General features: G+C 38.1%; 1 protein-coding gene across 1 annotated transcript in view; it reads right to left on the bottom strand.

The window, feature by feature from the left end:
* Positions 1–1,115: 1,115 nt before the first annotated feature.
* LOC106142192 (allatostatin-A) overlaps positions 1,116–23,561 on the bottom strand; it is a 78,413-nt gene continuing 55,967 nt past the window's right edge. The window contains exons 2-4 of the mRNA XM_013343871.2: positions 11,554–11,790; positions 8,597–8,724; positions 1,116–2,763 (exon numbers count right to left, since the gene is read on the bottom strand). Of these exons, the coding sequence (XP_013199325.1) occupies positions 2,459–2,763; positions 8,597–8,724; positions 11,554–11,789 (669 nt within the window). The 5' untranslated portion in view covers position 11,790 and the 3' untranslated portion in view covers positions 1,116–2,458. The remainder of the gene's footprint in view (positions 2,764–8,596; positions 8,725–11,553; positions 11,791–23,561) is intronic.

The raw sequence follows: 23,561 nt of genomic DNA on the forward strand, positions 1-23,561 counted from the left end.
AGAGACTATACCTTTTCAATTTTTACGATCCGTGCATTATTCTTTAACTTCATTCACATTCATAACTCTCTGCATGCAAACTCGTAGGTTTCAGGTAATCTAGATCTGATCTTCTTCTTCCTGGCTTTAGTCACAGTTGCATCCTCACCATACATACATACATATGATCACGTCTTTATCCCTAACGGGGTAGACAGAGCCAACAGTCTTGAAAAGACTGATAGGCCACGTTCAGCTGTTTGGCTTGATGATAGAATTAAGATCCAAATAGTGACGGGTTGCTAGCCCATCGCCTAGAAGAAGAATACCAACTTTATAAGCCTATCCCTTAGTCGACTTTTACGACATCCATGGGAACGAGATGGAGTGGTCCTATTCGTTTTTTTTTTATTGGTGCCGGGAACCACTCGGCAGCATCCGCACCACTCTGGAGAAAAACCTGGGGTATGCCTTTAACTAATTCTAGATTGGGTGAATCAGGTTTTTACATGAAGCGACTCCCGTCTGACCTCCGCAACCTTTGCAGGGGAACCTAACCCGTATTGGATCGATCATGGTTACACATCCAGTTGCATGAATGTGCAGGTTTCCTCACGATGTTTTCCCTCACCGTAAGTTCATCGGTTAGTATTCAAACTAATGTACATAATTTCAAAAATAGTCATTAGTACATGGCCGAGGTGGGATTCGAATTGTGCCTTTCTGCGCATCACTCATTTTAACCGGTCACCTTACCGATTTGTGCCGTGTGGTTCCATCTCATTCCCATGGATGTCGTAAAAGGCGACTAAGGGATAGACTTATAAAATTGCGATCCTTTTTTTAGGCGATGGGCTAGCAACCTGTCACTATTTGGATCTCAAAATTAAGTCGAGCAGCTGAAAGTGGCATTCAGTCTTGTCGGGTCTATTGGCTCTGTCTACCCCGTAAGGGATATAGACGTGACTATATGTATGTATGTACCTTACCGATTCGTCCGCCGATTCGTACTCGTACACTCGTATTGTTTTTTGAAACTCGTATTTTTTTAAAAGGTTAAAAAGGGATAAATGAAAACCAATGTAGAAATTCAATGATGCAATCTCTATGATTTGTATAGTTTAATTTGACTTGTATATTTTTAGTACGGTTATATTTAAAACAACAAATTTTAAGTCTTAAAGAAACTTATGTTACCTTAGTTTTTCAAACAGAGTTGCAAATTGTGTATTTGTTGATAAGGTAAATTGAAACAAATGACTAAAAATTCATAATAAGTTCACAATAAAAGGATAGTTTCGAAATAAAACAATATAATTTCAATTAACTACTGTAAGTATATAAAATGTTTTAATAACTCAAAGCGCTGTTTGTTTTTGTATAAATATAAACGGGACAAATTACCCAGATTGAGTAAGCCTCGAAGTAAGTTCGAGACTTGTGTTATGAGATCCTAACTCAACGATACTATATTTTATAATAAATACTTATATAGATAAACATACGAGGCCCAGGCCAATCAGAAAAAATTGTTTCTCATCATGCCCTGGCCGGGATTCGAACCCGGGACCTCCGGTGTCACAGACACCGCTGCGTCACAGATATTATGAAGTAGAAAGGTTTGTTCTAACTATAACTTGTAACGAAGATTGCTTCCAATAAAAAAATAAACTTTGTTCATACATACATACATATAATCACGTCTTTATCCCTAGCAGGGTAGTTTCTTAATTAAAAAGAAACAATAAGTTTAAATAAACTTTGTTCATCTAATATTTTAATGAAGGAAACAATTAACAAGAAAACCGGATCAATACACAATTGGCAATTCTATCTATTGTTTATTATACGAACATTAAATTAGTAGTGTCTAACTAGCTATCATTAACATTTAAGTAAATAACTATAAATTTTAACAATAATTTACAAAATAAAAATGTTACAACAACATGTTATCAGAATAATATTAGATACATTATTCAATTGGCGATTTTTTATATTGTAATTTAGACAAAATGTGTTAATTTTTTTTAATAAAAATATTTTTTACTCTGCTTAAATGGTAACGCCGTTTTGTTAATTTTAACCCGAAGTATTAAAAACAATCAGATGAAAGTACAGTCCATTGCGTTAATAAATTAAGTACATTTATTAATTTATTTTCGGAACTTTATTCATTTCACAATTGAAAAACACAAGTTGCATTGTAAAGAAATATTTTAGAAAAATAGTAGATAACTATTTGTTTCTAGTTGGATATTTTTCTTGTGAAAATGGCTGGGGTTTTCACAAGAAAAAAAATGTTAAATGAATAAAAATATAAAATGATATGGGTAATCGCCAAATAAAAAAAAATGCCTTAAAAATATTTAAAACTAATAAAAATACATTCAAAAATCCCCTTCAACTCAAACGAAACTTGTAAACAATACAAAAATGAATATAGTTCCACACGAATCGGCAAAATCTGAACAAAATCTTAAATCTCCGAGTAGTTCTCAGCGTCAGTGTAGGCGTCTTCGGTCGATCGTTTACCCAAGCCGAAGCTGAAGCGATGCATGTCCCTCTCGCGTTTACCCAAACCGAAATTGAACTTGCTGCTCAGTCGTTTACCCAGGCCGAAATTGTAGCTCCTCGCCCGTTTCCCGAGTCCGAAATTGTACATGGGTAAGCGTTTCCCGAGACCGAAATCGTACATTCTCCGCTTTTCTTCCGACGTCTCGTCATCGGCGAATCGTTTACCCAAACCGAAGCTGTAAGGTCTCGCTCGCTTCTCATCGTAACCTGTGTTAATAAATATAAAGATTAATGTTATTATCGTTCAGTTAAACAAGGAATTGACCTTATTTTTTGTGTTCTTTGGGCTAGCTGTCACTATTTGAATCACAATTCTATCATTAAGTCGTCCAGCTGAATGAGGCCTTTAATGGTTTTGGAGACTGCTCTGTCTATGCCATAGAGAATAAAGAAGTGATAGCATATCATTCAGCCGCTAGAAGATTTCACGTACATAGGAAGTACTATATCATTAATAAGATGGATGACTACTCTATGTGGCGCACTGTACTTTTGAAGGATCTGACTTGTAAACGTAATTTCAATCGAATGAAATAGTGCGCCCTATTGAATTCAGCAAATTGATAGAACTACCTAATTAACTATACAAAGGGTATTGAAATAAGGTACTAAGATAAATAGTACTTAGTTAATATTATTCCGTGTTTTGGGTAAGTGCCGTGTGGTTCCCGGCACCAATAGGAAAAAGAATACGACCACTTCATGTCTTTCCCGTGGATGTCGTAAAAGGCGACTAAGGGATATGCTTATAAATTTGGGATTCTTTCTTTAAGCGACAGGCTAGCAACTTGTCACTATTTGAATCTCAATTCTATCATTAAGCCAAGCAGCCAAACCTGGCCTATTAGTCTTTAAGACTGTCGGCTCTGTCTACCCCGCAAGGGATATAAACGTGATGATATGTATGTGCCGTGTATGCCGTGTGGTTCCCGGCACCATTACAAAAGAATAGGACCACTCCATCTCTTTCCCACGGATGTCGTAAGAGCCGACTAAGGGATAGACTTGGGATTCCTCTTTAATGTAAATCCCTGCCAATCTAAGGTCTGCCGCGCCGATGGATGCATGGCTAGGGGCGAGCCTAGTCTCGAGCGTGCCACTTCCGCCATGGGGTTGGGCGACCCCCAGGTAATGGCTAGCCTTACCCTGGCATGCGGGGCTCTGCTGGGGCGGACAAAATTTTTCCCTAGCGTCTCGTGGGAATCGCATGGATGCAAATCTTTTGAAAGAGCACCTAGATGGCGGCGATGGTGTCCGCACCCCATCACGTCTCGTTCCCGGCGGGAGCGGTATGCGGTCTGCTGAAAGCCGCTTTGCGACGATGAATGTAAGAGGAGGAATGAAGGATAAGATTGAGGAAGTATGCCAGATGATGGATGAAAGACGTTTGGATGTGTTGTGCGTGAATGAAACGAAGCGGAAAGGATGCGACGCGACGCAGCACGGCCCTTACACGGCGTATTGGTCTGGAATTTCCAGTACCAGCCGAGGCTGTCAAGGGGTCGGTCTAATTCTTTCTGCACGAATGGCTGAGTGCGTGAATGAGTATGAGTGTGTCAGCCCTCGTCTTCTATGGATTAGGCTGAAAGTTGGAATCACTCGGATCTTCGTTCTAGGTGTTTATGCACCTTGGGATGTGGGTTCGAGGGGTACAACATCAGCAAAAAGCGAAAACGAGGAGTTCTGGAATAGTGTAAGAGAAGTATTGAAAGTTACCAAGCCAAATGAGAAGATTATTATGTTAGGTGATTTTAATGGATGGGTGGGTGTAAAGCGTGATGGATATGAAAAGGTGCTTGGTGCGTTTGGTGACGAAAAGGTGAATGATAATGGAAGAAGTGTATTAGAAATTTGTCTAGAGTGGGATCTTTTTGTGTCGAACTCAATGTTTCAACATAAAGAGATCCACACCTACACAAGAGTGGAAGGTATTTTAAAAAGTATGATAGACTTTGTGATTGTAGATGAAAGATTGAAGAACAAAGTGCTGGATACCCGTGCATATCGCGGTGCTGGCATTGACTCGGACCATTTACTGGTGATATCCCGGATAAGGGGTATCTTCAATCGCTGGCGGCACAGGGTAAGGGAGCAAACCAGCGCTTTGGAAAGAGTAAAAGTAGAAAATTTGCAAGATATGGATGTAGGTAAGAAGTATATTAATAGACTGAAGGATGAATTTGAAGATTTAGAGGAAATGAGCGATATTGAAGATGGATGGAAGGAATTTAAAGAAAGAATTGTGAAAGTAGCTGTTGAAGTGTGTGGTGTAAGTAGAAGAAGGAAAGGAAAAAATCACAAAAATGCGTGGATGAGTAAAGATGTGCAAGAACTTGTGCGATTAAAGAAGAAAGCATGGCTGGATTTGTTAGCAGCAAAAGCTAACTTAAGAATGCAAGAGGTTATAGATGAAGATGTGAATGAAGCACGTAAGGAATATAAGAAAATGAAAGATTTGGTTAAGAAAGCTGTGATTAGAAAGAAAGAAGAGTATAAAGAGGATTTTGATAAAAGGCTATCAGAAGACTTTCAGTCAAATCTGAAAGTATTCTGGAAATCCGTAAGGTCAGCCCGAGGAAATACTATAACCAGAGAGCTGACTAGGATCAGATGCCAGGATGGTAGCGTTGTGAAAGGAGAAGAATGTGTACTAAAGATATGGAAGGACTATTTTGAAAGTTTATTTGAAAAAAAGGAAGGAAATAAGAAAGATTTCTGCTATAGCGAAGAAAAAGAGAATGAGATGGAAGGCGAAATTGAAATGTTCGAAATTGTGGAAGCACTTAAGAGTATGAAAGCGGGAAAGGCTGCTGGGTGTGATAGAGTGTCGGTCGAGATGCTTAAAGCAGGAAAAGGCGTAGTAGCTAGTCAGTTGTACTGCCTTTTCAATTTGTGTTGGAGAAGCGGCCGAGTACCAAAAGATTGGTGTAAGGCTGTTATCGTGCCACTTTACAAAGGAAAAGGGTCACAGCTGGACTGCAAAAATTATCGTGGTATAAGCCTGCTTAGCGTCGTCGGCAAATTGTATGCTAAGGTATTGATTAATAGAGTCAGGAATGAAACTGATGACAAAATATGGGATGCTCAAGCGGGATTTCGAAAGGGAATGGGATGTACTGATCAGGTCTTTTCCTTGCGGTGCATAGCCGAAAAGTTTTTGGCCAAGAGTCAAAAAGTCTATTGCACATTCGTAGATCTGGAAAAGGCCTATGACAGAGTTGAGAGGAATGAATTGTGGTCAGCACTTTCTATGCATGGGGTGAGCAGTCTCTTAATACGAGCACTGAAATCCTTATATGAGGATTCGAGTGCTTGTGTCAGGATAAACGGAGCGCACACTGAGTGGTTTAAGATTGAGAAAGGCGTTAGGCAAGGATGTGTTGCGTCACCGTGGCTGTTCAACCTATTTATGGATAGCTGTTTGACAGATTTGAAAGAGTCTAAAAGTGGATTAAGGATGAATGAGTTACTCGTCAAATGTCTGCTCTATGCCGACGATCAGGTTATACTGGCGTCATCAGCGGAGGAGTTACAGGAGATGGTAAACTGTATGCATGAAGCTTTAAAAGAGAAAGGAATGAAAGTGAACGTAAGTAAAACTAAAACACTGGTTTTTGAAATGGAGAAAGAAATGACAGCATGTAATATTTTGATTGGAGGAGAAAAAGTGGAGCAAGTGAAAGAGTTTGTATATCTAGGATCAAAGTTTACATCAGATGGCAAGTATGATAGTGATATTGAAAGGAGAGTGAACGCGGGGAACATGGTGAATGGAGCTTTGCATGCCTTTATGAGCAGTCAGAAACTATCCAAAAAGGCTCGACTGGCTGTGCACAGGGGCGTGTTGGTCCCGACATTAATGTATGGGAGTGAAAGTTGGGTATGGCAAAAGAAGCATGAAAGCAGAATAAATGCAGTGGAAATGAGAGCGTTAAGGAGTATGATGGGTGTGAAATTGAGTGACAGGATAAGGAACAGCGTGATAAGGGAATGTTGTGATGTGAAAGAAGATGTAGTTACAGGAATAGAAAAGGGTATGTTAAGATGGTTCGGTCATGTGGAGAGGATGAATGAAAGCAGGTTGACTAAGCAGATATACAAGGAGAGTGTGGAGGGAAAGGTCGGAGTGGGAAGACCTAGACGAACGTATCTTGATCAAATTAAGGACGTCCTGGTAAAGGGTCAGGTCAAAAGTACCCGAAACCGCCGAGCTTGTATGAAGAGAGTTATGAATGTGGACGAAGCGAAAGAAGTATGCAGAGATCGTGGCAAGTGGAAAGAGGTAGTCTCTGCCTACCCCTCCGGGAAAGAGGCGTGATTTTATGTATGTATGTATGTATGTATGTATGTATGTTTGGGTCAGTGGAGGTCAGACGGGAGTCGCGTCGTGTAAAACAATGACTTCTCCCAATACATTAAAAGGCGTACCCCGGGCTCCTTTCCCGAAAGAAGTTCGAAGTAAACCAAATCGAAAACTAAAAAAAAAAAAATGTAGGTACGTACTTAACAGTAAATCTTTTTTGAATTTAGTCAAATTGCACGCAATGAATGATAAGTAGATCAGTAGGGAATACTTTTCTCAGTCCATTCATATAAATTTATGCAAATATTCTAAGATGGCGATGCTTTTCAGTAGAAGCTACGTGTCTGATTAATTTTTAGCTGTATGGCATATAAAATATGTTTTTGTAGAAAATGTTTACTTCATGTAGTCAAATGGATTGAATAATTGTAACATGAAATGTAAATATGTTCTTGCACATACACACACACATGGTCACGTCCACATTCCCTGAGGGGTAGACAGAGCCAACGGTATTAAAAAGACTGAATGGCCACGCTGAGCTATTTGGCTTAATAATAGAATTGAGATTCAAACAGTGACAGGTCGCTAGCCCATCGCCCAAAAAAAGAATCCCAAGTTTGTAAGCCTATCCCTTAGTCGCCTTTTACGACATCCATGGGAAAGAGATGGAGTGGTCTTATTCTTTTTTGTATTGGTGCCGGGAACCACACGGCAAATAATTTAATTTAAATAATTAATTCATTTAAATTAATTTTTATATGTTTTTGATATTCGCGATATGCTTACATACATACATCTTCTTCCTCTTGGCTTTAGTACCGGTTGCATCCTCACCACTCTGGAGAGGAGCCAGGGGTATGCCTTTGACCAAGAATCCTGGATTGGGTGAGTCAGGTTTTACGCGAAGCTACTCCCATCTCACCTTTGCAGGGGAACCTAACCCATATTAGATCGATCATGGTTACACATCCAGATGCCTTAATGTGCAGGTTTCCTCACGACGATTTCCCGCACCGTAAGAGCACCGGTTAGTATTTAAATTAATGAACATAACTTCGAAAATAGTCATTGGTACTTGGGCCGAGTGGGATTCGAACCTGTGCCTTTCTGCGCATCACGCATTTTAACTGGGCACCTTACTGCCCTGGTATAACTTAAATGCCGTTATCTGCCAAATCCTTGTTTTAAGTAAAACGTCAAAAACTGCGGTAAAAATTTAAACTGATGCCATTCATCAATGAGAACGCCTATTTATGACTTAAGGGTACCAAAAAGTCGTATTTACAGATCGAAAGAGATTTTTTTTGTAGTGAGAGTGTAAATCATGTTGTCAGATAACGGCATTTTAGTTATACCATGGCAGCTAACCGATTCAACATACATACATACCGAATAGTCGTAATGTATACAAACATCCTACTAATATTATAAATGCGAAAGTTTGTGAGTATGTCAGGATGTCAGTTTGGAAGTTTGTTACTCTTTTACGCAAAAACCAAACCGATTACCGATAACCGAACCGATTTGTAGCTGAAGACCCAGAATAACACATAGGCTACTTTTTATCCCGGAGTTCCCGCGGGATTGATAGGGTTTCCATGCGGAAGAAGTCGCTGGCGGCCTCAAATACATATAATATTGTCACCTTTATATATCTTGGGCTTTAGACAGTCTCAAAAGTCTTGCAATTTTTTTAACATTGAATCACAATTATTTAGAGAAATTGCAACTTACCAGATTCGTCATCGTATTGATTTAGAAACTCCGCAATTGCCGCTGTATCTACATCGTTGGAGATTCCATTTGTATGTTCATCATCAGATACTGACCGTTTGCCGAGCCCGAAGGAGTATGGCCTTGACCTGGTGGAGAAGAAGTGAAGAAGCAATTTATAAATAATACAGGTATTAAACGCGCACGTAATGTATCTATATTTAATCTCGGAACGTTTAGAGTCATCTATACTAATATTATAAAGCTGAAGTGTTTGTTTCTAATCTCAGGAACTACTGGTTCGAATTGAAAAATTATTTTTGCGTTGAATAGACCATTTATCGAGGAAGGCTTTAGGGTATATAACGTCACGCTGCAACTATAAGGAGCAAAGAAATAATGGAAATTGTGAAAAAATCGGGGAAAATTATTTATCCTTGAGGGCTTCAATAATGCCGAAAAAATTACTATTCCACGCGGACGAAGTTGCGGGCACAGCTAGTGTTACAATAATCCGTGGTCACGCGAAAGATTATAACCAGTTAGGACGAAGAAGTTTGAAGTCAACGCTTATCCAAGAGACCTGGGTTCCACGAATTCTTGGGTGAAGACCCAGGAGGTAGTCCGTAAAAATGATTTCCCTTTCGGAACAAAAAAGGTCCACAGCATAGATCACAGTTACCTATTCAGTTGCTTAAATGTAGAGGTTTTACCGTAATGTTCTGTAATTGTAAAAAAAAAAACTGACACCACAATCTGATAAAGAATTATTACTGCAGAGATTGAAAGGAAATTAAGGACGTCGTGGCAAAGGGTCACGTCAAGATTGCCCAAACCGCCGAGCTTGCATGAAGGGAGTTATGAATGTGGATGAAGCGAAAGAAGTATGCAGAGATCGTGGCAAGTTGAAAGACGTAGTCTCTGTATAGAAAAAGAGGCGTGTTTTACGTTTGCATGTATGCATGAAATATGGTTTCCAGCACTTTAGAATAGAAGAATTCTATCATGAAGCTATACAGTTGAACGTGGCCTTTCAGTCTTTTCAAGACTGTCGGCTATGTCTACCCCGCAAGGGATATAGAAGTGACTGTGATGTATGCATGCTTTAAGAAGGCGTTTCGTCAAAATTGAGTCAATAAAAATTCAAACCAGACTGAGATAGTTAGAATTGAATTCAGTCGATAAAAATCCAAATCAGAGATAGTTTGAACTGTTTTTTCATTCTTAATCTTGCATTTTAATCTGCAGGTTGCGACGTCTCGCTCCAGTTACTGTACTTTGTTATTTTTTTATCGCTGTAAATATTCTTCTAATTGACCCGGATCTTGGATGTTTTGTTGAGTAAGTAAGTAGGTACCCCACAAGGAAATTAGACTTGTATTTAAATTATATATGTTAATTTACCCGTGTAGTTTCAGGCACTTATAAAAGAAAAATGGTATCACTTTATCTCGTTCTCATAGATGTCGTAAAAGGCGACTTACGGATAGGCTTATAAACTTGGGATTCCTATTTAAGGCGATGGGCTAGCAACCTGTCACTATTCGAATCACAATTTTATCATTAGGCTAAGCGGCTGAACGTGACCTTTCAGTCCTTTGGTGGACTGTTGGCTCTATCTGTCCCGCAGGGGATATAGACGTCCATATCCATTGCGGGGTAGACAGGGCCAACAGTCTTGAAAAGACTGATATGCCACGTTTATCTGTTTGGCTTAACGATAGAATTGAGATTTAAACAGGTGGCTAGCTCATCGTCTAAAAGAAATTGATAAGCCTATCCCTTAGTCGCCTTTTACGACATATATGGGAACGAGATGGAGTGGTCCTATTCTTTTTTTATTGGTTCCGGGATTCACCCGGCACCCATGTAGGTATGTAATGGTACCCACTTTATTGAATACTAGCTGTGCCCGCGACTTCGTCCGCGTGGAATAGTTATTTTGGGCATCATATTTATTTTTGCAAACATCCTCCTCGGCGTTATCAATTATAGCTGCTAATTATTATGCGACTTGGCGACGACTTGGCCCACATCATTACCCGCGACGGAACGGAGACCGTATATAGTGAGATGAGAGGCCTTTGCCCAGTAGTGGGATCTTACAGGCTGATACTTTACTTTACTTTAAAATAGTAATATCTTCTAAGATGTTCATTGAAATTAAGTGATATCAAAGACAGTTGTGTTTACAATTAAATACTCATAATCAACAACAATCTTAAAAGATAGACATAATCCGTTTTATAAGTAGGTAAGAGGTAAAAACACAAACATACAAAGGAAGTATTATAAGTACAATATACCTATCTACATATATGTAGGAAGTAGGATAGAGCAGGGCGATCGAAAGATGCGGGGGGGGGTCACGCGTATTAGAAAGAACGCTGGTTCGCCGTATTAAATGTTTCGCTGCAAATTGCTTATAACGACTATATCTCAAAACCTATTCGTCTGATTTATATACTGTAAATGGCAATTTTAGTCTACATGAAAAGCCGAAAGTAATAAACATATTTATTTGGATAAGGATTAATACTGAATTAAAGAAAATTGGTTTCAAAATAACTTATGTTTATAATCAAAAAATAATCTTAAAAAATGAACATAAAAGTGGTTATTGTAAGTAAACCTTAAGAGATAGATATATGCTCTCGCGGACTTTTTTGTGGCAAAAAATGAGTACTTCACATCTTTAGTACATTGTTTTACTATATCTTTGTTGGTTTGCGCAGCGTTCGCGTGGAAAGCTCGCAGATGGCCGACTCATTCAACTTTCACCTGCATTGTTGACGTTTCCCGTAGGAAATCCGGGATAAAATGTATGCTATATGCCTATAGCCTTCCTCGATAAATAGACTATCTAACAGTGAAAGAATTATTCAAATCGGTTCAGTAGTTTCTGAGATTAGCGCGTTTAAACAAACAAACAAACAAAACAAACTCTTCAGCTTTATAATATTAGTATAGATACATACCTTTTTCCTAATCCAAAATTATACACTGGCAGTCTCTTATACTCCGAAACGTAGCTATAAGCTCTCTTGCCGAGTCCAAAATCGTAGTGGGGTGATCTCTTCTCAAGTGCAGCGGTGTGTTCATTGTCTGACGTGTCAAGAGTTTGCGAATCTTGCCCGCTAGATGGCACGCTCTCTGGTAGACAGAGCGCGCAACCGATGAGGAGGAAGCAGAATGGTAGTGATGTGTACAACATTCTGGAACAGATATAATAACTTCTATAAAAAATGTGCCGTGTGGTTCCCGGCAGTGGCGTGTGGTATCCCGGCATTAATACTAAAAAGAATAGAACCGACTGCATCTCTTTCCCATGGATGTCGTAAAAGGCGACTAAGGGATAGGCTAACAAACTTGGGATTATTTTTTTAGGCGATGGGTTAACATACTGTCGCTATTTTAATCTCAATGTTATCTTAAAGCCAAATAGCTGAATGTGGCCATTCAGTCTTTTCAAGACTGTTGGCTCTGTCTACCCCGCAAGGGATATAAACGTGATATGTATGCACATAAAAAAAGAACCGCCTCCGATCGATATCCTCCATTTTTGAAGTTGGTTAAATTTTTAAAACTTTCTTCAAAGTGTAATAAGTACTTTTCTGAAAACCGTATCAAAGTCTGTTCAGCGAGATAATTGGGGACAGACATACATACAAACATACATACACACAAACAGATGAAACTGAGAACCGGGACCAATTTTTAAAGACGGTTAAAAATACATTGTGACTTACTTAAATAAATTTGCTAAGTAATGTTAAAAAGAGTGAACTTCATGGACCAAAGCTTGACAAGAATACATATACATACATGTAATCGAGTCTTTATACGGGGTAGACAGAGCCAACAATCTCAATAAGAATATGAAAGACCAAGTTCAGCTGTAGGCATAATGATGGAATTGATGATACAATTTTCAAAATAAAATTACCGGCACTATAGAATTGGAGTTAACCATATATTTCCCACGGATGTCATAAAAGACGACTAAGGGAAATGCTAATAAAATCGCGATTATTCTTGTAGGCGATTGGTAAACAACTTGTCACTATTTGACTAAGCCATATAAGTGAACGTGGTATTAGTGAGTGTTGGCTCTGTCTACACCGCAAGGGAAATAGATGTGACTAAGTATATGTATAATAAATTATAACAATACATAAAACATTCGTTATTGCAGTGTAGTATGTTCCGTCGCTTCTTCCACACATGCGCTTTTTGAAGCGGTAGTAGTTATAATTAGATTTAAGTTATGTGACGTCAATAAGTGATACATTGTTTACAATTTTAAAAATAAATACATACATACATATGATCACGTCTTTATCCCTAACGGCGTAAACAGAGCCAACAGTCTTGAAAAGACTTATAGGCCACGTTCAGCCGTTTGGCTAATGATAGAATTGAGATTCAAATAGTGACGGGTTGCTAGCCCATCGCCTAAAAGAAGAATCCCAAGTTTATAAGCCTATCCCTTAGTCGCCTTTTACGACATCCATGGGAACGAGATGGAGTGGTCCTATTCCTTTTTTTATTGGTGCCGGGAACCACACGGCACAATATTGAAATAAATCTATCCTATTCTTATAATTTCGCCCAATCAATTTAACCCAAATTGTTTTAGGCACTCGGTAAATTATTTTCCCACACGACACGACACGACAGACGACATTATCTGATATATATCTTAGATAAGACTATAGACAAACAACAATAATGATGGTTAACGGAAACTTTTATGTGTGTCTGTTTTTCGGGCGAATAGTCGTGATACATATGTACGTATATGTTGTCGTCTATATCCCTTGCGGTGTAGACAGGGCCAACAGTCTGAAAAGATTGATAAGCCACGTTCAGCTGTTTGGTTTGATGATAGAATTGAGATTCAAATAGTGACAGGTTGCTAGCCCAACGTCTGAATTTAATAAGGAATCCCAAGTAAATAAGCTTTTTATTATTATACTCGTATTATTCATTCACTTTTTTAATTTTAATGAGATTTAATGTTTACTTTCCTTCACATATTATACATACATATATGCCTCTTTCCCGTAGGGGTAGGCAGAGACCACATCTTTCCACTTGCAACGATCGCTGCACACTTCTTTCGCTTCATCCACATTCATAACTCTCTTCATATGTACATGCTCATTTCACGTATTAAAGACTAGCCGCCCGCCCCGGCTTCGCACGGGTGGACATATTTTGAATAATCTACCTGAAAACTAATTTATTTCAAAACAAATTTATGCCTATGTCACTTTTGAAGGTCTATTCTATATCTGTGCCAAATTTTATCAAAATCGGACTAGTAGTTTTTGAGTTTATTCCACACAAACATACAAAAATACAAATCTTTCCTCTTTATTATTAGTGTGGAAAACATTTACGTTATTGAACTAATGTAGCATTTCAGATATATTCCAGTATTTCTTGGCATGGAAAATTATATGCGTCAATCATGCCCCATGACGAATCAGTCGTGGCACTACATTTGTCATTTGTAAAGGTCACTGTAAGTTTATCAAATAGATTATACACTAAAATCTACATAGGTAATACACATGATCTAGTCTTTGTCCCTTGCGGGGTAGACATAGCCAACTGTCTTGAAAAGACTGAAATGCCATTTCAGCTGTTCGGCTTAAGATGGAATTGAGATTCAAATAGCGACAGGTTGCTAGCCCATCGCCTAAAAACAGAATCCCAAGTATCCCTATTAGCCTTTCTCTTACTTGCCTTTTAGTACATCCCATGGATTTTGTAAACTGGGACTAAGGGAAAGGCTTATTATCTTGGTAGTCTTCTTGTGGGTGTTGGGCTAGCAACCTGTCACTACTTGAATCTCAATTCCTTGAGAAATCCAACGTGGTCTTTCAGTTTTTGTAGACTGTACGCTCTGTCAATCCCGCAAGGGATGACGTGACTATATGTAAGGATTTTGGCTTGTAGAAAGCTGAATATATACATACATATAATCACGTCTATATCCCTTGCGGGGCAGACGGAGCCAACAGTCTGGAAAAGACTGATAGGCCACGTTCAGCTGTTTGGTTTTATGATGGAATTGAGATTCAAAAAGTGACAGGTTGCTAGCCCATCGCCTAAAAGAAGAATCCGAAGATTATAAGCCTATCCCTTAGCCGCCTTTTACGACATCCATGGGAAAGAGATGGAGTGGTCCTATCCTTTTTATATTAGTGCCGTAAACCACACAACACCGAATATATAAATTTTTCATTTCCTTCCAAAAAAATATACCGAAAAATAAAATTATAATTCATCAAAGAACTAGCCTAATTTGTAAAAGTCAAATCTCTATAGGTTAGGCAGAAACGAAAGTTCAACTCATTCATCACGAAATATTGAACACCGTTTGACTGAGAAAGATGATATTTGGCTTGGGAGCTCCTCGGGGACTTTCAGGAGCGCTAGAGGATCTCCCAAAATTCCAGGTACACTATTAAATGTTAATAAATTGATGAACTTATCTTTGGCTGAAATGGTAGCTGTATCATATTATTTATATACTAGCTGTGCCCGCGACTTACGTCCGCGTGAAATGGTAATTGAAGCCCTCAAGGATGAATTATGAAACATTTCCCATTATTTCTTTGCTCCTTATAGTTGCAGCGTGATGTTATATAGTCTTAAGCTCTCCTCGATAAATGGTCTGTAGTTCCTGAGATTAGCGCGTTCAAACAAACAAACGCTTCAGCTTTATAATATTAGTATAGATACATATAAGGGAAATCACGATCTTACCAATAGAGAAAAGAATAGGACGACTCCATCCCTATGCCATTGATGTCGTAAATAGCAAGTAAGGGATAGACTTAAGTGATGCCCAAAATAACTATTCCACGCGGACGAAGTTGCGGGCACAGCTAGACTTTGTATATTGTGTATACGTAGCAATTACAAATGGTGCTAACTAGTTCTACCTGACCTGAGTCAGATGACCCCTTACCTGTCTCACTCTGATTGCTCTAATTACAACCCTTAACTAAGTTAGGATTTCTGTGACCATTCGGGAAGTTTGAACCAAGTTCATAGCTCTATGGTCTTTGGGAGTGCCAAATGTTACTTAATTATAGATAACTTATAGTTACCCTATTTATTAGACGGCCTCTGTGGCGCAGCGGTAGTACGCTTGTCTGTGACATCGGAGGTCCCGGGTTCAAATCCCGGCCAGGGCATGATGAGAAAAGAACTTTTTCTGATTGGCCTGGGTCTTGGATGTTTATCTATATAAGTATTTATTATAAAATATAGTAGGTATCGTTAGGTTAGTATCTCGTAACACAAGTTTTGAATTTACTTCGAGGCTAACTCAATCAGTGTAATTTGTCCCGGTTATATTTATTTATTTATCCTTCCTCCTGGCTTTAGATCCAGTTGCATCCTCACCATTCTAAAAAAGAGCCCAGGGTATGCCTTTGACGATGGATCCTAGATTGGGTGAGTCAGGTTTTTACACGAAGCGACTCCCGTCTGACCTCCGCGACCTTTGCAGGGGAACCTAACCCGTATTGGATCGATCATGGTTACACATCCAGTTGCCCGAATGTGGAGGTTTCCTCACGACGTTTTCCCTCGTCGTGAAACGTTTAAATAAACTTTAATTTACTATTAAAATTGTAGGCAACCTTCTTCATTAACGCCACAGCAACTTTTTTTTCTTTTTTCATTTTTTTTTAAATATTATAGTACTTTTAAACTGATTATTTTTCTCCTCATTTCTCCTTTTATCTTCTGTAGGAATAATTATCTTTGCAACTACATACTTCCTACAAAAATTTATTTTTATTTTACACCATTCACTGAAGTACAAACACTGAAAAATTATGCAATAAAGATATTACAAACAAACAAACAAACAGATTCTAAGAAAAAGTAGTTTTTTTATAAAAATCGCTCACACGATATAAATACACGAAGGCCTGAACAACACTTCTAGTTTAAGACTTCTAATAAGAATTCCAAGAATACTCGCCGTCCATACAACTAGGCATTGAATTTTAAAACGGAACCTCTATAGTTTTTCAGCTGCATTTTGCCGACATAATCACAGGAATTTGGATCATAATGTTATCGGGATAAGGGCGTCGTGAACCTGTATTTTCTTTTCACCTGGTTTTTCCATCACTACACCTATGATCGTAGGAATTTGGATTTTAATGTGATGCCAATAAGATCGAAATAGAGGTACGGTTGTATCAGTTTTAAAATGAATGGTGTAACAAATATAGCGGAAAAGTCATTTGGTTACTAATATATAAACAGTGCATTTTCGTATATTTTAGGAAACCTGGCGTCTCTCGTCAACAATCCGTCTTTAACTCCTACAGGTAAGACAGAGTTAAATTGAGATTCAGAGAGTGAGAGCTTGCTAGCTCATCTCCTAATAGGAGAATCTCAAGTTGCCCTTGATTATATCTCAAATATAAGCCCTTGATTGACTTTTACGACCAGCACGAGAAAAGAAGCCACTGGTACACACAGACAAACATGGAAACATCAAATTTATTTTTGTTAATTCGTTTGTTCAGTCGGTCAAAGATCAGTAGTAAATTCACATTTTAGTAAATTTCTCGTGACCTTTTACTTCCAAACTCCCGAATAAGTCTTAAATAAAATAAATAAAATGTTCGCTGATCCAATAAAAATTTGTAAAATATATTTTCTTAACAATTGTAAAAAATTTCTCCCACGTCTGAATAATTTCCTTCTGATTTTCGATCATTGTCATTTGGTAATACTCGAGAGGCACAAATTAAAGCTTATTGGGATATTTAGCGTCTGAACGAACATAAAATACTGTCTGAAGAAATAATCAGGTCGCACGAAGTTTTTCAGATGGAAAAAATACGCCGTGCCGTGTGGTTCCCGGCATCAATAAAAAGATAAAATAGGACCACTCTTTCTATGAACCTTACAAACAATATATGTATATAAGGCTTATAAATTTGGGATTCTTCTTTTGGGCGATGGGTTAGCAACTTGTCACTATTTGAATCTCAATTCCATTATTAAGTGATATTAAGTGTTCCATAATCTGTACTAATATTATAAAGCTGTAAGTTTGTTTGTTTGAACGCACTAATCTCAAAAACTTCTGGTTCGAATTGAAAAATTCTTTGTGTTGAAAATATAACATCACGCTGCAACTATAAGAAGCGAAGAAATAATGGAAAATGTGAAAAAAGGGGAAAATTATTCATCCTTCAGGGCCGAAATAACTATTCCACGCGGACGAAGTCACGGACACAGCTAGTAATGAATAAAAATTTTTGAATTGAAATTTGAATTAAATGGTCACAATGGGATCGAAGACAGAACCTTACAACTGAGGCATACACTTTTAACCAACTCACCACAGCTGAAAAGCAATAAGTATTTCATTCATTCAAACACGCAGACAAAGGCATGTACGACTGTACAAATCCTTACAAATACGAAGCGTGGATGGTATACAACAAAAGGTGTCTATTTCAAATTTCAATAGCTGAGAACAAATGTGAAGTCTATGAGTGGAAAAATCAAGTTACGCGCGAACAAATTGAATGAATGGTTTTTGAACGTGCTTACAGATTGGCGAGCCATTTCTGAACGTACATACATACATAAAATCACGCCTCTTTCCCGGAGGGGTAGGCAGAGACCACATCTTTATACACCATGAATTCATTATATCATTGTTATAAGCGGACCTTAGGCTCACACGCCACGTGGTTGGTTGTATCATTCCGTTCCAAAAACGCCACCTCATTAGTTTTCCCTATTCAGTTCCGAAACCCTAAAAATACGCGTATATTATTACCTCACATTAAATTGTGGAAGTGATGACGTCACAACACATCCCCTATTGAAAGGAATGCCATTAAACCCTCAATGTAATCAAGGGGGTGATATATTGGGCCTGTTTACGCTACACTCCCTTAAGATTAAAGGTCGAAGACGGGGAATCTTGTGTAGGTTTCAGAGTTAGAAACTTAAATACCTAAATTATGTCTTTCAAGACTGCTGGCTCTGTCTAGGATAATATGAAGACAAAACGTGATATTATGAATTCAAAATTCAAAATTCAAAATTTTTTATTCATTATTATAGGATATTATTATATCGCTTAATAATTGTCGTATGGTTTAACAACTAAATAATGTAATAAAGTTTAATGGTTTAACAACAATGAATAATATTTAATGTGCCGTGTGGTTCCCGGCACCAATGAAAAAAAGAATAGGACCACTCCATCTCTTTCCCATGGATGTCGTAAAAGGCGACTAAGGGACTGCCACTACTTGAATCTCAATTCTATCATTAAGCCAAATAGCTGAACGTGGCTATTCAGTCTTTTCAAGACTGTTGGCTCTGTCTACCCCGCAAGGGATATAGACGTGACCATATGTTTGTATGTATGTGTGTAATAATATTTATCGTGAAACTCAAATTTGAGATTCGCACGCAGTTTGCAAAGCCGTCAAATTTAACGAGATTAATCAGAGTGACAGAATAAAGAATAGTGTGTTAAGGGAATGGTGTGATGCCGTGTGGTTCCCGGCGCCAATTAAAAAAGAATAGAACCACGGGCTCCTCTCCAGAGAGGTGAGGATGCAACCGGGACTAAAGCCAGGAGGAAGAGTGAGATTCTGAGATGCTATAAGAATTAATCATTACGCTGACTGATAATGGTGATTAGATAGATAGATAAGACTCTTTATTTCACCATAAGAGTAGCACAAAACACTTAGATCACTGTAATTTTCTACGACACATTTGTCAGTACTTGCCACTTCTACGGTCTCACATTATTCCGATTTCTATGGTTATTATTAAACCTTTAATAATGCAACAGGTGATGTGTTAGTATGAAAGGTTAGCACCAATTTAATAGCGGTGCAGTTTATTGCTAATATACAATTATTTATTGACGACATGTCAGTTATAGGTCGCGCGGTGGTTTAAGAACGCTCGGCAAAAGTAGAAGGGGCATGCGCAGTGATCAAATTTTAGGTCTATTAGGTGCGACGAGGAGAGAGGGGGGGCGGGTGTGCGCCGACGGCGACACGTATTGGTGGATTAGTCACTCTTTACTTCCCGCGTTGAGTTCGCGCGTCCCGTGTCTCTTGGGTACTGTTGCGTACAGATTGTTTTATCGTATTAATAGTAAGTCGTAATGGGAACAAATGCCAAAAAATAAAATTTACACATACACACTTTTGCATTTATAATATAAGTAGGGATTATAAGTATTTATAAGGCACAAAATCCATACTAATATTATAAGATATGGATATAGTTAAATAACTGAGTTAAAACATAGGCTACTTTTTTTTTGGAAAATCACGCGGGCGAAATTGCGGGACAACAGCTAGTATAAAATAAATAAAAAAAAACATTTCCCTTAGCATTTTTGAGCGCGAATGTACACATGCGCCGATTGCCCCCACTATTTTTGCCGAGCGTTCTTTAACCACCGCGCGACTTATACGGACGTTTAATTTATGACACCATTGAAAATTATGACACTAATTTTTCAGATCATTTTATGACCGATCGGAGTTTTATGCCGTATAAATAAAATATATATGGGACAAATAACACAGATTGAGTTTACCTCGAAGTAAGCTCGAGACTTGTGTTACGAAATACTAACTTAACGATACTAGATTTTATAAAAAAACATACTTAAAGATATATCCGAAGCCAAATAGCTGTACGTGGCCTATCAGTCTTTACAAGACTGTTGGCTCTGTCAACCCCGCAAGAGATATAGACGTGATAATATATATATGTATGTATGTATATACCCGAAACTAGCATAACAGAAACTTATTTACCGTGAAATAAGAAAAGCGAACATGAAAATTAAAACTTTAAATTGCTCTCTAACAAAGGCAGGGTGCACAATAGCTAAATGCGGATATTAAAGCAGCGTGCATATTGTACTAATTTTCTTTATAAACTAACTATACACACAACATTACACATCGCGGGAATTTCACAAAATTCCAAAGCCAATCAAGGGAAAAGCTTTAATTGACGTGAGATTCTTCTTTTAGGTGATGGGCTAACAGTCTGGTATTATTTAAATCTCAATTGTATCATTAAAACCGTGTGGTTCCCGGCACCAATACAAAAAAGAATAGGACCACACCATCTCTTTCCCATGGATGTCGTAAGAGGCGACTAAGGGATGGACTTACAAACTTGGGATTCTTTTTAGGGCGATGGGTTAGCAACCTGTCACTATTTGAATCTCAATTCTATCATTAATCCCTATAGCTGAACGTGGCCATTCAGTCCTTTCAAGACTGTTGGCTCTGTCTACCCCGCAAGGTATATAGACGTGACCATATGTATGTATGTATTTTTCATTAAAAGCTATACAGCTGAACGTAGCTTTACATAGTCTTTAAGAATTTCTGTGTTTCTATTGACGCTGTCTAATCCGTAAGAGATAAAGACATGCATATTGCATGTACTCGAATGTGTAAAATGAAAGAAAGAGAAGAAATATATATATATACTTAAAAATTTCAAGTTTATTCTTATGCTTCATTTGAAAAATGAATTAAAAAAAACAAAAATACTATACACAAAATAATTTCAAGGAAAAGTTAAAAAGTGCATAATTCATTTCTCTTTTTTTTTTAACAAAGTAAGTAACATTCAATTTTGAAAGTGCTCATTTTTACATCGGCCTAATGGCTCTTTGTAAAATTGTAGTTTGCTGTTAGTATATGAGGCGGTTAATTTTGTTACTCGACACGTCATTAAGAGTAGTGTAATGTTTTTAGAGTTCATACATCAGAGCGCAATCTATACTAACCACTACATATTCTATAAAGTCACCTGTCTGTATGTATGCGCTAATGTCGGAAACATGTGGGCGGATTTTGTTCTATTTTAGAAATGTCTAAAGAGTGTTTTCTGAGGAAGATTTTTATCTTTAAATTCTACTCGCGCGAAGCCGGGGCGGGTCGCTAGTTTATAATATAAACATACATACATATAATCAAGTCTATAACAGGCCACTTTCATCTGTGAGGCTTTATAAATATTCAAATAGTGACAATTAAGTTGCTAGCCCATCGCCTAAAAGAAACAATCCCAAGTTTATAAGCCTATCCCTTAGTTGGCTTTTACGAAATCCATTGGAAAGAGATATAGTCCTCCCATTCTTTTTTATATCGGTGCGGTGTTTCCCACACGACATTTTTATTACATACATACATAAAATCACGCCTCTTTCCCGGAGGGGTAGGCAGAGACTACCTCTTTCCACTTGCCACGATCTCTGCATATTTCCTTCGCTTCATCCACATTCATAACTCTCTTCATGCAAGCTCGGCGGTTTCGGGTACTTTTGACCTGACCCTTTACCAGGACGTCCTTAATTTGATCAAGATCATTTTTATTACCTATACAAAAATTATAAAAGATTAAAAACTAACCTTAAAAAGTGATTAAAAAAAATGCAGGCAAAACCCCGAGCAAAAGTTAGTATTCAATAAACCCCCGACCACCCGATTTGCGTCAATTTCGCTCCTCGACTTCAGATTGCTGATAGAACAGGCGCAGGTGAAAATAATCTAGATTAGGAGGTACCGCTACACAAGCAAACCTATTTAATGTGCAAGAATAATATGATAATTTGTAATACAGTTTGTGCCGTGTGGTTCCCGGCACTAATAGGTAAGGAAGGGTAAGGAAGAATAGGACCGTTCCATCTCTTTTACGTGGATTTCGTAAAACATACATTCATACATACATATGGTCACGTATATATCCCTTGCGCGGTAGACAGAGTCAACAGTCTTGAAAAGGCTGAATGGCCACGTTCAGCTATTTGGCTTTATGATAGAATTGAGATTCAAATAGTGACAGGTTGCTAGCCCATCGCCTAAAACGGAATCCCAACTTTGTAAGCCTATCCCTTAGTCGCCTTTTACGACATCCATGGGAAAGAGATGGAGTGGTCTTATTCTTTTCTTAATTTGTGCCGGGAACCACACGGCACTGTGTTATGTTAAACTAAGAAATAGAACTATAATCCGAAGCCTTCAAAAAACGAAATGGAGGAAATTTTTTGCAGAATTTTCACACCGGCTTTATGCGTACAGTTTTATATACATATACATATATGTAATGTATATGTATGTTGTATGCAATTACGTACGTTGTGCCTTATCTCGATCGGCAGCTCTTGATTGGCGTACCGTAGACATAATGGGACATGGTACATTTTTGTATGTAAATTGCCATTATATGTAGGTCATTTGTATTTGTATTTCTCCCGTGTGGTTCCCGGCACCAATACAAAAAAGAAAAGAACCAATAAAAAGAAATAAGACCACTTTATCCCTTTCCCATGGATGTCGTAAGAGGCGACTAAGATATAGGCTTATGAGTTGTGATGATGCAAAATGGAAAAAAAATGCAATGACTCATCCGCGCTGAACTCAATTCTAATTAACTAACAAATTATACAATGCACTTATTCTTAACTGCATACGATTATGCAGATGACTGCATTACTCCGTCGTCCTATAGTAATTGTATTGGGCTGCGTCTATATTGGTAGGAAAAACTTAATTAAACCGCATTGGATTTTCACGATTTTAATACTAGCTTTTTCCGGTAGCTTCGTTTGCAAATTCTTTCTTTAAAAAAAAACATACATACATACATACATATGGTAACGTCTATATCCCTTGCGGGGTGACAGAGTCAACAGTCTTGAAAAGACTGAATGGCCACGTTCAGCTGTTTGGCTTATTGACAGAATTGAGATTCAAATAGTGACAGGTTGCTAGCCCATCGCCCAGAAAAGAATCCCAAGTTTGTAAGCCTACCCCTTAATCGCCTTTTACGACATCCATGGGAAAGAGGTGAAGTGGTCCTATTATTTTTTGTATTGGTAACGTGTGGTTACCGGAAATGCTGTGTGGTTCCTTCCACTTTC

This window comes from Amyelois transitella, chromosome 21 (genome assembly GCF_032362555.1).
Source record: "Amyelois transitella isolate CPQ chromosome 21, ilAmyTran1.1, whole genome shotgun sequence".
NCBI classification, from domain to species: Eukaryota; Metazoa; Arthropoda; class Insecta; order Lepidoptera; family Pyralidae; genus Amyelois; species Amyelois transitella.